General features: G+C 32.8%; 1 protein-coding gene across 50 annotated transcripts in view; it reads right to left on the reverse strand.

The window, feature by feature from the left end:
- Nucleotides 1-16,967, reverse strand: part of ADGRL3 (adhesion G protein-coupled receptor L3) — an 801,265-nt gene that overhangs the window by 502,650 nt on the left and 281,648 nt on the right. For all 50 annotated transcript variants that reach the window (XM_070262457.1, XM_070262459.1, XM_070262461.1 and 47 more), the window contains one exon: nt 14,390-14,612. In XM_070262457.1, the coding sequence (XP_070118558.1) occupies nt 14,390-14,462 (73 nt within the window). In that variant the 5' untranslated portion in view covers nt 14,463-14,612. The remainder of the gene's footprint in view (nt 1-14,389; nt 14,613-16,967) is intronic.

The following is a 16,967-nucleotide window of genomic DNA, read 5'->3' on the forward strand; positions in this document are numbered from 1 at the left end:
TAAAATGAGGATACTCATGCTCACCTCTTGGATTGTGAGGACTAAAAGAGATAAGAGAATGTAAGACCCACTCAGGGTTCCATAAATAATAGTAGTAGGAGCCATCATTGTTGTCTGAACACAAAGGCAACATGGGATAGTGGAAAGGGAATGGACTTTGAAGTCAGAAGCTTTGTAGTGTGACTTTCCGCCCATTATTTCTCTGGGCTTCACTTTCTCCATCAATCAAATGATTGTAAGAGTGTCTATCTCGCACTGATGTTGTGATGATTAAATAAAATCATGTCCATGAAGAGACGGGTGATGAGTTGGCCGGGGTTGGTGGATTTTGTTTTTCGTATTTCAGAGCTAAGTGGAACCAGGCCCAGAGAGGGCCATGTCATGCCTAAGGTCATACACACAAAAAAGTCATTCATTTTTGTGCTTTGAGGTAATATTTTACCATATCTTTTTAAGCAAAAGCTAATTTTGAGCCTTATACAATTTAAAATATACTGTAATTACAGCTATGGCCCTAAACTACATATTCAATGTTGTCTTCCATGATGTCTTAGATACAAAACGTATCCTCCTATACATAGCTGTCTAATCTTTGGTTCAAATTATCCTTCCCTGCAGGAAATCCCTACTGCTCAGGCTTTCCAAATCTCTCTCCAGGTATCACCCTTCCCATAATTTTCCTAAACTGTTCACTATGTATATAATCAGCACCAAGTTTCACACGATTTCCCTTCCATTCTGTACTAAGATCTAAAATTTTAAATTTACTTTTAAATTAAAAGTTGTATATTTAAAAAACTTAAAATCGTGTAGTGTTTTTTGAGTCCCAAGGTTTAAGCAACCACAATACTGCTTTCTTCTTTAAGTGAAACTTGATATATTTTACTACATCTGTTTTGTAATATTCTATCTCATTCTTCTATACATTGTTTTGGTTGGTTTATTTCTAATTTAAATCATAGTTCTACAAAATGAGGCAAATGCTCAGTAGGTTATTAAAACGCCTTTGGAAGAAGCCTCCCCAAGATAGTTAAGAGATTTTGATTTGAGTTTCTCTTCTGACAACTATTGGAAATGTCATTACATCATTAGATTGACAGCTCTGAGTCTATATCTTTCATTTTAAGATTAGTGATACTACTACATGTGACTCATTAGATTGTTAGGAGTATTCATGGAACTACCTGCAAAGTGCTATGTAAATGCTAGAAATTATACTGAAATACAACAACAAATAACTGATTGACATGGAAAATCCAATCCAAGTTCAATGCATATATATATATATATATATATATATATATGTATATATGGAGAGCGAGAAGAAGGGCGGGGGAGGGATGGAGAGAGAGACAGAAACTATTGCTTTCACTTCTTTTCCTGTAAATAAAGGCACATTTTCCAATCCTGCTTCCTTTTGCATACCTGAAAAAGCTCTACCTTTCCCCCAGCACCTTCATTTTGGCCATATAAATAGATTACTTCTTTCCTGATTTCTCCCTAAGGTGTATGTGACAGTTCCATAATTTCTTCATAGGCTGGATAGTAACCGCTAAAAACAGTCTTAAAAGTTCCAATTTAAGCACCCAACTAAGGACACCACAGGTAGAAATTACAACATGGAAGTTCTAACGCAGAGAAAAATCTGTTTCAATTTCGGGGCTTATAAAACAATGGCTCAGTTGTGACAAACTGTCCACCTGTGTGTGAGGAAGCAACTTTCACAGTAAACCTGGTTATTAGTCAATTGAACTCAACAGACTCATTCTCTAGACTGAATTGCTTCGTGAAGTGTTGGTATGCCCTATGTGGGTAAAAAATTTCTCTTCAAACTAGGTTTCTCACTCTTCTTCTCTACACCACAGCTGGTTACAGTAAAATAAAAGGTATTAACAGCTACACTTTTGCCAGAAGACTGAACAATTAAGTATGAAAGCTATATAACAAAGCTATATAAGAAAGCTATATAAGCTATTCTGAGTGGATGAGTCAAACTCTTGATTTGAATAAAGCTAAAGGGAAACAATTCCTAGTGTTAAAAAATAAAAGAGACAGTATTCAAAGATTACTTTTTAATTGACTTTCAAGTCTGGCATCTACCACGTCCTAAAAATAGAGGGAAAAATTGTGCTTATTCGCTGTAATGTTTGCCTAGATCGTAATACTACAATGTAAATTTCTCAAACATTTGTTAAAATGACTAAGCAGAGAGTAAAGTTTCTGCCACTGATATAAATTTATTTTAAAAAATCAGCTTCTGACAAAAAGACTATTTTCATTCAAATGAAATAAAATGCATATTACATATCTTATTCTTCAGAGGAGTGATAACTAATAGTTTGTCTTTTCTAACTAAAAACACCTGGCTCTTTGTAAACATAATGCAAACAGATTTAAATTCATGATAACAAAAAATAAAACTCTGGAATTTATTATTTGGAGAATATTGGCTTTCTTTTAACTTCCTTTCCTCCCCTCTTTTTAAAGGATATTAAAATTTTAATGGTATGGAAGCTGTGCCTTCAGAATGTTGTAAAGTAAGTCATTTCTTTAAAAATCTTTATAATTATATTAACGGGGTACTTTTCCTTAATCACACTGCCAATTATACTTGATGTGTGGGATAAACTATACATATTTTGACAGAGATCTGTCTTGTCAGTGAGTTCTTTCTCGTTATTCTAAGTTCAACCTAACTGGCATCTCTGAAGATAGTTGAGAAGAATGAAAATTTTTTATCTATTTTTTTCTGGTAGTAAGAGATTTCTACCCTCTCTACCCCCTCTCCTCAACACACACACCAAATGAATGCCTAAATTCTGGTTAACAAGAAAGCAGATATGTTAGCAGACTCACATGTCAAAATGATCGATTATATTATGTTGCTGGTATGTACACAAAGTGTGATTATTATTGGACACCTACTTCTTTTTTTTTTTTTTTTAAAGATTTTATTTTTTCCTCTTTCTCCCCAAAGCCCCCCAGTACATAGTTGTATATTCTTCGTTGTGGATCCTTCTAGTTGTGGCATGTGGGACGCTGCCTCAGCGTGGTCTAGATGAGCAGTGCCATGTCCGCGCCCAGGATTCGAACCAACGAAACACTGGGCCGCCTGCAGCGGAGCGCGCGAACTTAACCACTCGGCCACGGGGCCAGCCCCATTGGACACCTACTTTTAAAAATCGACATAGTGATTTCAATCTGTGTGAAGAGGCACATCAAGCCAGCCTCCTAACAATAGCCCTTAACCTAAAAAACATCTGTCCTATCACAGCTATTCCAACTGTCCTGAGCTATTGTGACCAATCTAAAAGGCTTCCTTTTAAGCAAATGTGTTCCCTGGAGGGATAGCATCATATGTTGCTTTGAATTTTATGTATTATCTGTCTTCATTATTAAATCATGTGCCCTTAAGGTTTGCATGGTTTCACCAACTTCCCTATCAAAAGGAAAAGAAAGAATCATTGCTAAATAGTCCCCACCATTGTTGATTTGTAACAAGAGCTACAGAAAAGAATCTCCTTGATCTAATTCAGGTAGCGTCTATGATGACTACTTTCATGGTATCTCTAACAGCTTGGTGCGAAGCAATAACGTGTGAAAGCCAACTGTTCATTCTTTTTATAAACATAGAGGGTTTTTTTTTCATCTACATGATCTAATCATATCTGGATCTTCTTTTCCTCATGTCATCTGTTATTCTCTAATGCAACAATAAAATTAGTCTGTTTTAAAGTCATCTGAGTCCAAGAAAAAAAATGGATCATTGTAAAATACTATTTCGGTTTTGCATATTATTTTTATCTTTGCATATAATCAAACCAAAGATTTCTCTAATTTAGCTCAACATATTTATCCCCTTTAACTTCACGTTAAACTAATAATATCAAAGTCAGGGTATATCTGTCACTCACTATTCAATTTCTTCAAATCTGGGATGAATAGTGAAGACAGGAAATTTTATTGTGCTTATAGTCTAATTAAAGGCAACACGCTTGTACTCTGAATAGCTTTTCAACACTCTGTAACATTTTTTTAATGCTGATCTAAGCTTAAGATGTTCTTTAGTAACTCATTAAAGACTTAGTTACAGTCCAGTGAGTGACTACTGAATATAATGATGGAATGGTGTACAAATGTGTAGGCTCGTAATTAAAGGAACTGTCACATTTGAGGATTAAGAATATACAATGCAGTCTTTGAGAAACACTATGAAAAGTAAATGACCCCAAGATAGTGTTGTATGTTAAGTTTTGGTTACTATCCAGTCATTTGTTTTTTTAGTTCTAATTCCAAAAGGTATGTTTTAATGACCACATTCTCCCAGGATTAAATGTGTGAGGCTTTGTGTTAGGGCCTTTCTAAACATTATTGTTCTTAATACTCATACTATAACAAGTAGACTTAATTATCCCCTTGATAATCAAGGAAATTGTGAATCAAATTGGTTAAGATCCTGTATCTTGGAAGTAATGGAAATGGAATTAGACTCTAAGGCCTGAGTTCATTCTCTTCATTCAATAGGACCATGCAAATTAGGATCCTAAAACAGCTTCCATTAGACAATATTGTACACTTCAGTTTCTGAGCTTCATGTAAATATTACTTTCTAAATATGTTGACATCTTCCTCCATTCATAGTTGCTTAAAACTGCAGGATCTGTTCAGCATCAACATTTATAAACCATTCATTCTTTATTTAGCTTTCTCCTAATCTTTTCTTCCCAAATAGCAATATTTCAGATAAGCCCAGTGGACTGAAATAGTGCAAGTTTGCTAGGATTCTTGCCATATAGAGCCTCAGGTTCTCTTCTGATTGTCATCTTTGTCTGTTTCTTTAAAGATGTGATGTGAGTGGGTCCAGGGGTCACTAAATATACAATATGTAGATTTGATAGGGAGACATAATGAATTGCATCACTTTGTTGAGATGAAGTAAAAGGGGCATCTAATAGTTTGCAGAACATATTAGAGAAAAAGTCTACGAAAATAAAATGAAAGACTCAATATTTATAATATAATTTGAGCAAAGATACAAAAAATATAAATAAGAGGATTTTCAAAATCTGGAAAGACAAGAATTCAGATGAGAAGAAAAATAGAAAATATTTTTGCCACCACAATTAAAGGTTACTGTTCTTTATTACTCTCTTAAGGAGGAGTAATTGGAAACCACTGAAGAGCCCAATGAATTACCTTGTTGTTTTGTCACTGCTATACAGTTCACAGAGTGAAGCTTCAATCATTGCCAATTACTAGTTTTTGTCATCATAATAAAAACTTGAATTAATGAACAACTTTTAGGAATCAAATATGTAAATAAAAGAGGAGGTGGTCTGAGGCTAGACAAACGGTATATGGTTTCAAATGAATGAATGTAAAAGAGAGGAGATTTAAGTGAAATCCAGGCAAAAAGCCTCTCTTACAATACGGAGTCTAAAAAACTCCTAAATCTAAATGTATTGTAATAATGATATCCTCTGGTATTTTCTAAAAATGACATTTCTGTAGAGAACACTTAGAACTCAAAAACAAAAACAAATTAAAAATTGAGAATGATTGAATAATATTTCTCCAAGTAAGATACAAATGGCCAATGAGCACGTACATGAAAAGAAGCTCAGCATCATTACGCATCAAAGAAATGCAAATCAAAACCACAGTGAGATACTACTCCATCTTGACTAGGATGGCTAAAATAAAAAAGAAAGACAATAACAAGTGTGGGTGAGGATGTGGAGAAATGAGAACCCTCATATTACAGTCTGGAATGTACAATTGTACCACTACTCTAGAAAACAGCTTAACAGTTCCACAAAATGCTAAACATAGAGTTATTATGTGGCTCAGCAATTCCACTCCTAGGTGTATACCTAAGAGAAGTGAAAACACGTTCACACAAAAATTGTACATGAATTTTCCAGAAAAGGATTATGCAGAATAGCCAGAAAGTAGCAATAATCCAAATTTTCAACAAATGATAAATACAATGCAGTATGTCATACAATGGAATATTATTTGACAATAAAAAAGAATTAAGTACTAATACATGCTATGATATGCATAGATTTTAAAATATGCTAAGTGAAAGAAGTCACAAAAGATTAAAAATTGTATGAATCTATTTACACAAAATGTCCAGAATAGGCAAATTCAGAGAGACAGAAAGTAGAGTAGATTAGTGGTTTCCAAGGACTGGGAGAAGGAGAAACTGAGTGTGCCTACCAGTGGGTGTGGTGTTTCTTTTTGGAGGACTGATGACATTCTAAAATTGATTGTGGTGATGGATGCACAACTGTGCATACTGAAATTCACTGAACTATACACTTTAAATAGGTGAATTTGATAGCATGTTAAATATATCTCAATAAAGCTGTAAAGAAAAAACCTCTCCACTTATACATAATAAAAAAGATATTAGTGCATTAGATCCAGTTTCTTTTTTAAAAAACCTCCTTTCTTCATAAAAGATATTCATAAAAGATTTCTTCTTCCTTTATGACAAGAGGACTACATTTTTCAAAGTCCTTTATAGGTGTGGTTATGAGGCCAAGTTTTATTTAATGGAAATGTGAGCAGAAGTAATGTACACTACTTCCGAGCATATCCTAAAACTTTCCATTAGAATCTCCACAATGCTCCTTCCTCCTTCCTGCGAACTGGAGGTAATGACCCTCAGAACGACTTTGGAAGCCTCTTGCCGTTACACTGGGTCTCTGAATAACTGAGAGCAATAGAATGACCTCCCTGCTACCACCACACACTCCCCCACACACACTCTGACCAGAAACACCTCCCTTGGAATGTTTGATGTACAAGAACATATTCTCTGGAAGCCATTATTAATTTTAGAATCTATTGAGACTATAGCACAGTTTATTTTATCTAATACATTGTTACAAAACGGAGATTAAAGTAGATAACTCAAAGAAGGCTTCTTCCAGAAGTTTCATAATATATAATTTGAAATACACACACACAATTTGATCCCTTCTTGACTACTTCTTGCCCTAGACATTTGATTTTCTGAGGAGTCATTCCTATCACATTCCAACAGAACATATGAAATGCAGTGCTGTTTCAGAGATCTCATTTTTACAATTGATCAACTTCCCTAATTTTGAGATTTTATCTTTCATTACTATATTTTTATAAAATATATTTTATAATCAATTGGGCAAGTGCCTTCCTACTACTCTTTTCATTTTTCACTAACTTTTCTCTTGTTTAATAGTCAATATATATTTTAGAATAATTTTGTTGAAATCCTATATAGAAAAGCTCACATTGGTACTATGAATGCAGTTGTGTAAAAATCTAAAAATTAATTTGGAAATATGTGTCAATTTTGCTGTACTCAGTCTTCATCCAGGAACACGGTATACGGCATGTCTTCTTTTATAACTCCCAGTAAAGTTTCAGAGTTTTCTTCTCATAGGTTCCATACATTTCCTTCTATGATATTTCCTAAATAACTCATGCATTTCATTGCTGTTTTGACTTATATATATATTTATAATATATATATAATATATATAATATATTATATATAATATATATTTATAATATATTTATAATAAATGTATATATATTTATACACACATATATATGAGTGAAACATATAATGAACTCAAAGTGCTCTCATTAATTCCGATAAAGTTTTTACTTGTTGAATTTTCTAGATTATTATACCTCTACAAATAATGATTATTTATTAATATTTGAATATTTATTCTACTTACGTTTTGTTGATTATTATAGTAGCCAAAACTTATGGAACTGTTTTAAATAAATTGTACTAGTAACAAACAAGGTTGTATTGATCATTTCCTACCATTCATTTAAAGTAGTTATTAATTAATTTAAAAGAGAATCATTCTTTTAATTTCCATGTCTCAAGAGACTTTCTTCTAGGGGTACAGAAATATAGTCCAATTTTCTATACAAGCGTGTTCCTTTATGGCGCTATTTGTAATGGTAATATATCAATGACCTTCAATATTAAGCCATCAACATATGGTTAGATAAACAATGATTCCTTCATATGGTAAAATAATACAATTTTTAAAAATTTTAATGAGAGCATAGGAATGTCTACATTTTAAAGTTAAATAAAAACAAATGATATAAATTTTATTTTTCACATTACTCCAGTTTTTTAAAAAAATATGTACCCATACATGACTGCAAGAAAAATCTAATAAATTATACCAGTGGGTCATGGGATTATTGGATTTTTGCCTTCTGATTTAAATTTGTGTAAGGAGAATTACTTTGATAATAAAGTAGGTGATACTGTTAATGACAAAGAAATATATGAGACTATGTTCTTGTACTTTACCAGTAAGTTTACAACCTTGACATTATGATATTCAAATCACCACAAACTGTAATATGTGTAGATGAAATAAACACAGAAAGCTTATCAAATGTCATTGCGAGAGCCAATTTTTATATGAAGACCTCTATCTATTACTTTTGTTAAGTACAACTAGCATATTTATGTTGTAAATCCTTAACTAGCCTGGCTTATTTGATCAAATCCTCCATATATGATAGATTTTTCTTGATAGGAAGACAATTTTCTATATTTAAAGAAACTAATTCTGCTATGATGACAATATGGGGGAATATACATTCAAATAAAACAAAACTGTAATTATTAACAAAATTTTAAAAGTTCATTTTCAATTTATCAATTAAAAATCTGAAAAAAGTAGAGAATAAATTAACTCTATTTTCAACAGGGTCTTATTCTATACTGTCAAATTAAAACAGATCAGAATACAGTACGTAGTCTCTTATTTACATGACAAATCAATGAGACTCTTTCCTATTGCATTTCAATTTTTTGGTTTGTCTTTAAGAAATCATTTCCGAATCAGAATGAAGGAAATAAATGCATGAAAAATGTACTATGATTACTTATAAGAAATTATAAATGTAAGAGCAATATTCTCACATTGAGAATGAAAGTAAATAGCAATGCAAAGAAGAGGAAAACAGATAATTAGGTATTTATATATTATATATCGAAATATTTTTAAATTCATTCAATATCAAGCGTACAAAGACTACCCTATGGCAGTCACAGTTTACACCAAAGCCAAGAAATATAAAAAATAAGATATGATCCTAAACCCCAAACAGTCACAACATATAAAGTCTAAAAATAAGAAGATGCTATTTTACTCTCAATGTATACATGTTACTCATAGAGTGTCACTACAATAAAATTCACATATAACATGTTTTGCAAGTGTGAAGGCAAAAGAAAATTCTTTTCCAATTGCTAACCTGTATGCCGAGTACGTAGGGAAGGTTTCTAAACACATTCTTACAGAGGAAAGCTATCAGCCATGCATATTTGTAGTTTATAATGTGATATATTAGAGATTGCACAGTTAACTTATGAAATAAATATTTTGAAATTCAGTACCAAGTGGCTAATGCAGATAGTGTTCAATGCATTCGCAGTAACCTCATATATCATGACCACAACAAAGATTTTTCTGTATAACCTATTTAACCATAAAAATAGTCATATTACTGCAAGTATTACAAATTACCTAGGCTGGCAAACATTACAAACATTTCAAAGATGACTAATTTCTAAAAATAACAAAGTTAAGCAAAGCTTAGAAGTCAACCTGACTTTTTCGCAATTAATAAAACACTTCATAAAATGAATTATGTTATTAAGTAGTAAAATGAAATTTTGTACTTTCTAAAGCCTCACATCTTATTAGAAGTTAAAAAATATATGGGTGTGATTTTAAATCACTGACACATTAAATAGAATTACAACTGTAAAATACAGATTAATAATAAAATGCAAATAACATAACATATAGTACTAAATATATTTGCATCTGATCATTGTTTTGTCCCTGCTAAGAACTGTTTATTATAATAAACTTCTTGAACATAATAAAAAGCGAGTTAGCCTGTAAAGTCCATGAATATATAAATACACATGCAAGTTTAACAACAAAAAGCAGACTAGCAGAAAAAAACCACACATATGGTGGTTACAGAAGAATTTTTTAAAACCATATTTTTTTCTGCAAAGGTACCATAAAAAATATTGCTCCCCTTTACCCACAGTAAGCTCCAATGATTCTGTTTACTATCTTTTCAATTGTGACACAATTTATAAGTACAGTTTAATTAAGATAAGACTTAGTTAAAAGATCTAAGCACCCCAATCACCTTCTCCACTCCCAATCAACTGTGGCGTGGGCGAAGTCACCTCCCAGGACAAGATCTCCCAGCCCAGATCCACACTGGACCTTGGTATCCCTTTCCTGCCAATCAGGATGAGCCCTAGGTGGCTGCATTATCACTGGATTACTGTTCTCTGATTCCCATCTTTTCCCTTGCTCCCAACCACATCAATAGAACAAAACAATCCTTTATCTTCACGCAACCCTTCATTAGTTAACAGCAAAGAACTGGCCATCTGCTTTAGCTGCTTCTCTTTACTGCTGCCAGGTCTCACTGCATTATAAATAAGTGTTTTATGGCTGTATAGGAAGGGGGCACAGTCATGGAAAACAGAAAAAGAGAAATACAGAGGTACACAGAGACATAAAATATGGACAGATAAACATAGAACCAGAGACACATCCTAATCAAAAAAGTGTGTACATATATATACACAATGTGAGTGTACTGATTAATTTTGTTTTTCTCTATAAAATACTGGCCAGACTTTCTAGGACAATGTAGAGACTATTCAACTAATGTAAACATTATTCAGAATTAATTCTTTAGCTTGGTTTCTAATTTTACCCATGTGGAAATCATGCAAAAAAGGTATCACTGATAATTACATACTACCAATTATATACAACTACCCCTGACTTTGTATCACTGATAGTTATATACTAAGCCTTCATACATATCAGTTTAAAGAATTTTGTTTAGATAGTAGTATTAAGAAATTTCTGGCAAAACAAATATTCAAGTATAAAAAGATTTTTTTCAATTCTCAGGGTAAGAATAAGGATAATTATGCATTTTCTTTATCTAATGCTCAGAGGTTTAGCTCTATTTCAAGGTAGTTAGGGGTAGGAAAATAAAATATAAGGAAGATTTACCAAATGCCAAGCACTATGTTAGAAGCTATACATATATTATTCTAGCTGTTCCTTGAAATAACTTGCAAGGAATAAATGTTCATTCTTGTAGATGAAAAGTAGGCTTACAAATTTTTATGTTACTGTAAGCTCTTTGAGGGAAGAATTAGGAATCTTTTATTCATTACCGTATCTTTAGCAGCTAGCATAGTTTTCCAGCTCACAGGCGGTGACAAATGCTATTTAACTAGTTTACAAAGTAACAGAATTACAGAGCTAATAGGTGGCAGAGCTGGAATTTTATCTTAGGTCTGTCAGTTTTCAAAGCCCAATCTGTCTATGCCCAGAACATGGAAGAGGCAGGTGAGCTGCGTTTCTGCCTCACCTGCTCCCAAATGACCAGGAGAGTGGAGATGGGATTCTCTGTAGGGAAGAATAGCCTTAACGGGAATTGATTATCTACATGCAGTAAGACCAGAGTTTCAAGAAACCAGGTCCTTCGTTTTGAATCCCTCTGTGTCACATAACAGCTGTGTAACTTCGGTCAAGTTCCTTTACCACTCTGTACCTCAATGTTTTTACTGTAAAAAATTAATGATAATGATAATAATAATAATTACTAATACTAAACCCATAAGACTGTTGTGAGGATTAATTGTACCAATACGTCTAAAGTTTATGGCTATAAAATTAGTAGTCATCATTTTTATTTGCTCTGGAGAATGGGATAGCAATTCAGGTCACAAGCAGAAAAAGGCATTCTCTATGGTCAGGAGGGATAAAGCTGGGCATCTCAATGACAGTAGGCAGCGAGATGCTACAGGGGATGTTTTGAAAACAAGAGTACTTCTATCCATTTTAACTTAATCGTCTAAGGTTCCATACTGTGCAGTGTTCCTTTACGCCAGGATTGGTGGGGAGTCTGGAAATGTCTACCCTGTCAGATTTTGGCACTGATCAAAGGTTCACACATTCTTCTGTTTGTGCACAAACTGGGTTCCAGAAGGTTGTTCATGTGTAAGCCTTTATTGACAAGTCAGAAGTGATACCACAAAGGCAATGGAAATGCCTTCTACAGATGGCCAACAAGACTGATGTGCATTTTCTCTGGTGCAAGTTTTAAAATACCTATACAAGGTAATAAGGGTAAAATTTACAAGTAGAAAGCTTCTACAGTGTTCAGCCTGATATGTTTCAAAATCGAGATAGTAGAAAATAGTTCACATAAAATGGAAATGATTACTTAAGGTTTTAGCCCCAAATATTTTATATACCAGGTCAATTTTCTATGTGCACTACTAGGGGTTTTAAAATACTCCTCAGAGGTACTTGGAGAGACTCCGTGTGTGTGTATGTGTGTGTGCATGTGTGTATGTGTGTGTGTGTGTTCAATACAGGTCCCAACCCAAGACCCATGATCTACGGCTCAGCTATGTTTGGGGCCCACTGAAATACACAGTAGGTGTCAGTTTTTAGAGGCCAGAAATTTCAGCTCTGCAAAGACTTTTTCTTAAAATGTCTATTTTTGCTATTTTTAACCTACCTTCCTCAAACAGGTGTAATTTTAGATTGACTTTTTAAAACATGAATTGTGTGTATGTATATATATATGTATTTTCCTCCCATGAGTATCAACATCAAATGACACAGCTCTCATGGTTAGCTAATTCCTGGTCATTACAATTTACTGGAGCAAAAATAAACTGAGGGACAGATAGCATCATGAAGGAAACTAACATGTTCAAGCAGTTAATATTTGTCATGCAGTATGCTAGATTCTTTACATATACTATTTACTTAATCTTCAAAATGACCTTTTGAGTGAGGCATTTTTATAACCTCAGAAAACCTAATTAGAATCATCTTTAGATATACAGATAATTAGAAAAGCACTTGTTAAGTGATATAATTCTTTTATTGTCCCATATCACAAATGTTCTCTTGGCTCAATTATGTGAAATGTACAAGTGCTCCATCAGTATATGAATTCAGGAAACATTTTGAAATTTTGACAAATTTACATTGCTTAAAACTAGATGGTGGTATAATTTTCTTCTTTTTTTTTTTAAAAAAAACTACCTCATATTAGAGTGGTTTATTAGAAATAAATGTGTTAAATCAGGGGAACCTTAGAGGAAAACTTCAAAAGAGACAGAAGTTACTTAATCTAGTTTTTATAATGACAGCAGAATGCCATTCACGTTGAAACTTAGGAATAGGGGCCAAAGTTGGAATTGCCTCGCTGATGAAGTGCAGTAGATTTCTGCAGTCAATTAAAAACGAAAGGTGAGCAGAAGAGGCTAAAACTTCATTGCAGCTGCCTGCTACACTGTAATATTCTGAGACCTCCTAAGCAGCGGCAGACAGAGCTGCACGCCTTTTTCTTTGCTATAAGTACCATTAATGTATGACATAGTAACTTTATTATAACATTTTCATGTTGGGGCAAAACCGATGATAAGTATTGGAAAACTTTAAACTGTAAAAACAGAACATAAAGACTTTAATTTGCAAGTTTTTATAGAGCATCAGGGAATATTACACTAAGTTGTACAGAATTTGTCTTTTGTTTATTTATTGAAGATTGTATGTTTTATAAAATTTGCAAAGGTATATCATTTAACTACCATATTTGTGTTATAAACACCGAGAGGTCTAAATGAACAGAGCATACAAGTCTTTTATGAGTATATTAGCATGTTTCAGTAAAATTATCTTTCTGCATAATTCATATCATTTTGATGTTTGTTTTTTCTTATTTGAATTAAAAGGTATATAACAAAAACAATTTCCCACTATTGAAAGGTTTCGTTTGCATGTATTAAAGATTGAATCGAGTAGTAAACACTCAGAAATAAATATTTATGTGGTTTGAGAAAGCAAATTTTTTGGTGTTTTCTTTCAAATGTGCATACTTACTGGATTGAATATTATTTTTAAGTACAAAAGTATGTAAACCAAACAATTCATCATAAATGATAGAGTGAATAATTCAGCTAATTTTCCATAAGTGGTATAAACAAAGAATAAAACATGCTGGAGTTCTTTAAAAAACAAACAAACAAAAAAACCTTTTGGTTACACATAAATTTCAATAGACACTTTAAGAAATCAGACTTAAAATGATATTTATTGCAGCTTAAGGTACACATTATGGTCTTTTACTTAGCCATGTTAATATATACTCATTTTAATATATGGTAGGCAAAAGCTGCAAAATGACAGAGCAAAGATTTAGAAGAAAGAGTCTAGTGTAAAAAAGTGAGACAACATTAAGCACCACACAAAAATCTAAGTAAAGGGCTTACCATGAACTATTGGTGCTACGAGCATCATGAAGATTAGTAGCTGTGATGGCCACATGGCTGTGTACTCGGGCATGAGAGTGCCTCAGGAGTGAGAGCTCCAAACGTGAAACAAAATAGTGTCTTTCTAGTTCCTCTTCTGTATTCCAAGACTGATGATTAAAAAAAAAAACTCAAAAAGAAATATTCCTCAAAAACAGAAACACCAGTATCCCAATTCTGAATCCTGCAAACAAGAAAAAACAATGGGTTATCAAATAAGGTATTCTTAATTCCTAGAAACTTTATTTTCTGAGTAGAACATCTGTATACCTCCTCCCTTCTTTTTTTTGGTGAGGAAGATTGGCTCAGAGCTAACATCTGTTGTCAATCTTCCTCTTTATGCTTGAGGATGACTGTCCCTGAGCTACAATCTGTGCCAATCTTCCTCTATTTTCCATGTGGGACACCACCATGGCATGGCTTGACGAGTGGCATATAGGTCCGCACCCAGGATCCAAACCTGCAAAGCCTGGGCTGCCCAAGCAGAGCACACAAACTTAACCACTATGCTATGGCGCCTCCTCCCTTCTTTATTTTTTTTTCTAGCAAAGTGTAGTTGACGTACAATATTATATTAGTTTTAGATGTACAACATAGTGACTTGACGTTTATATACATCGTGCAACAATCACCACGACAAGTCTAGTAACCATCTATCCCTTCTTTATTTTAATGAATACAGGCGTCATATATAAAAATGAGTAAGTAATCTAAAGAATGTTATTTCTGCACATATTACCACAGTGTTTACTTTCCAGCCCCCAAACTGACTGAAATAAGTAATTCAATCTCACTGGACAAATTAATATGAATATACTGGTTTTATAATGTATAAATAGATTTGGGACTTGCTTTGTATAAACAATTTCCACAAGTATAATTTTTGCTAATATTAAAATAGTAAAAAAATTTCATTCCTTACCAATACCACGAGTTTACAACAAAAAAAGTTAAATGTATAAGCCTTACTTTCATTCTAGGCCCTGATATTCATTCGGAAATTATTCTACATGTTAACTATATTACTTTTCTAAGCATCTTTGTAAGTAGATCCATGAAAACCAAAGATTTATGTTAGTTAATTACACTGAAACATACTAAATTCATTCAACAGAGACTTATTGAGTGTCCACTGAAATACAAAGCACTAGGCTAGGGACACAGGATAGAATACTGAATAAAACACGCAGCATAATTTCTAGGATCTTACAACTTAAGATGAGGAATCTTGCTTAAACGTGTTAAAGGTATATGGAAGATATTAAAAGTTTTAAGCATTAAAAAGGTTATTTTACTGAACCAAACTGGGATAGCTGCCTCCTCTTAAAGTCTGCACAGATTTATCTTAGGAAATAAAAATACTGAAGGAACATGAAACAAAATTTGATGATGTTGTCTTTAACAGTCTGCACCTTTAAAACTAATCGATCACATACAAATCGCTTCATCCTTTCTCTCTCTCTTTCTTTTTTCTCTACTTTTTGTTCTGGTGATTGACATATATTTAAAACAATTTCACATTTTGAGTACAAACTTAAAATTTTTCTGAAAAGGGATATTCAAAATAGTTTACTGATGGACTGTATTAATAAACCTCATTCTGCCAAAATAAATGCCAAAATATTTCTGAAAAATTTGCTTTGGTTATATGGCAAAATTACACAGATTCATCTGAATGTCTCGCACTGCATATTAATGGTAATGAAGAGCAGAGATTCTGGAGCAACACCACTTGATCTCAATTACTAACTCTACTTGTACTGTGATCTTGGGCAAGTTACTTAACACCTCAGTGCCTCAGTTTCCTATTGTTAATGGGAAAGAGTGATATTACTGAATTCATATGGTTATATGAACATTAAATGAGTTAAATTTATAATTTAAAATTATATAAAATACATAAAAATATGTACTGCCCAGAGCAGCATCTATGTAATAAGTGCTATATGTCTCAACATTTAAACATCTCATTAGTTTTCAATTTTATCCCACTCATCCTTTTAATGTGGATGTGTACAAAGCAAGACCATTTGATAATTTAACTTATAAATATTTATTGAGTCACTATTGTATGGACTCCTAGAACACTAAATCTGGACACAACAGATATAAATATTTTCCTTTTAATCCCACAGACATTATACAAAACAAAGCTCATAATAGACAATCTCATAATATTTTACTTTTACAATAGGGAAAGCACTGATAAGAAAAATATGGTTGAGATAAAACAAACTATGTGGAAAGGAATCACATGCAACATTTTCATTTCATGTTCTCTAAAATAAAACATTCAGAACTTATTCTTAATTGTCATAAGTATATAACTCTTTCTGAAAATAAATTCTGAAAGAAATTGCTAATTTAAAATTACATTCTTTAATATGCATGTAATAATTAATAGATGCTCAAAGAAGGATATTCAAATCGACTGATATATCAACAAACAAACAATATCTCCCGCACCCAACTCTCAACATTCAGTTACTGTCTTTTTTTTCACTCTATGTCTATGGCATCAGGAGATGTGTGTATTCAC

This window comes from Equus caballus, chromosome 3 (genome assembly GCF_041296265.1).
Source record: "Equus caballus isolate H_3958 breed thoroughbred chromosome 3, TB-T2T, whole genome shotgun sequence".
Taxonomy (NCBI): Eukaryota; Metazoa; Chordata; class Mammalia; order Perissodactyla; family Equidae; genus Equus; species Equus caballus.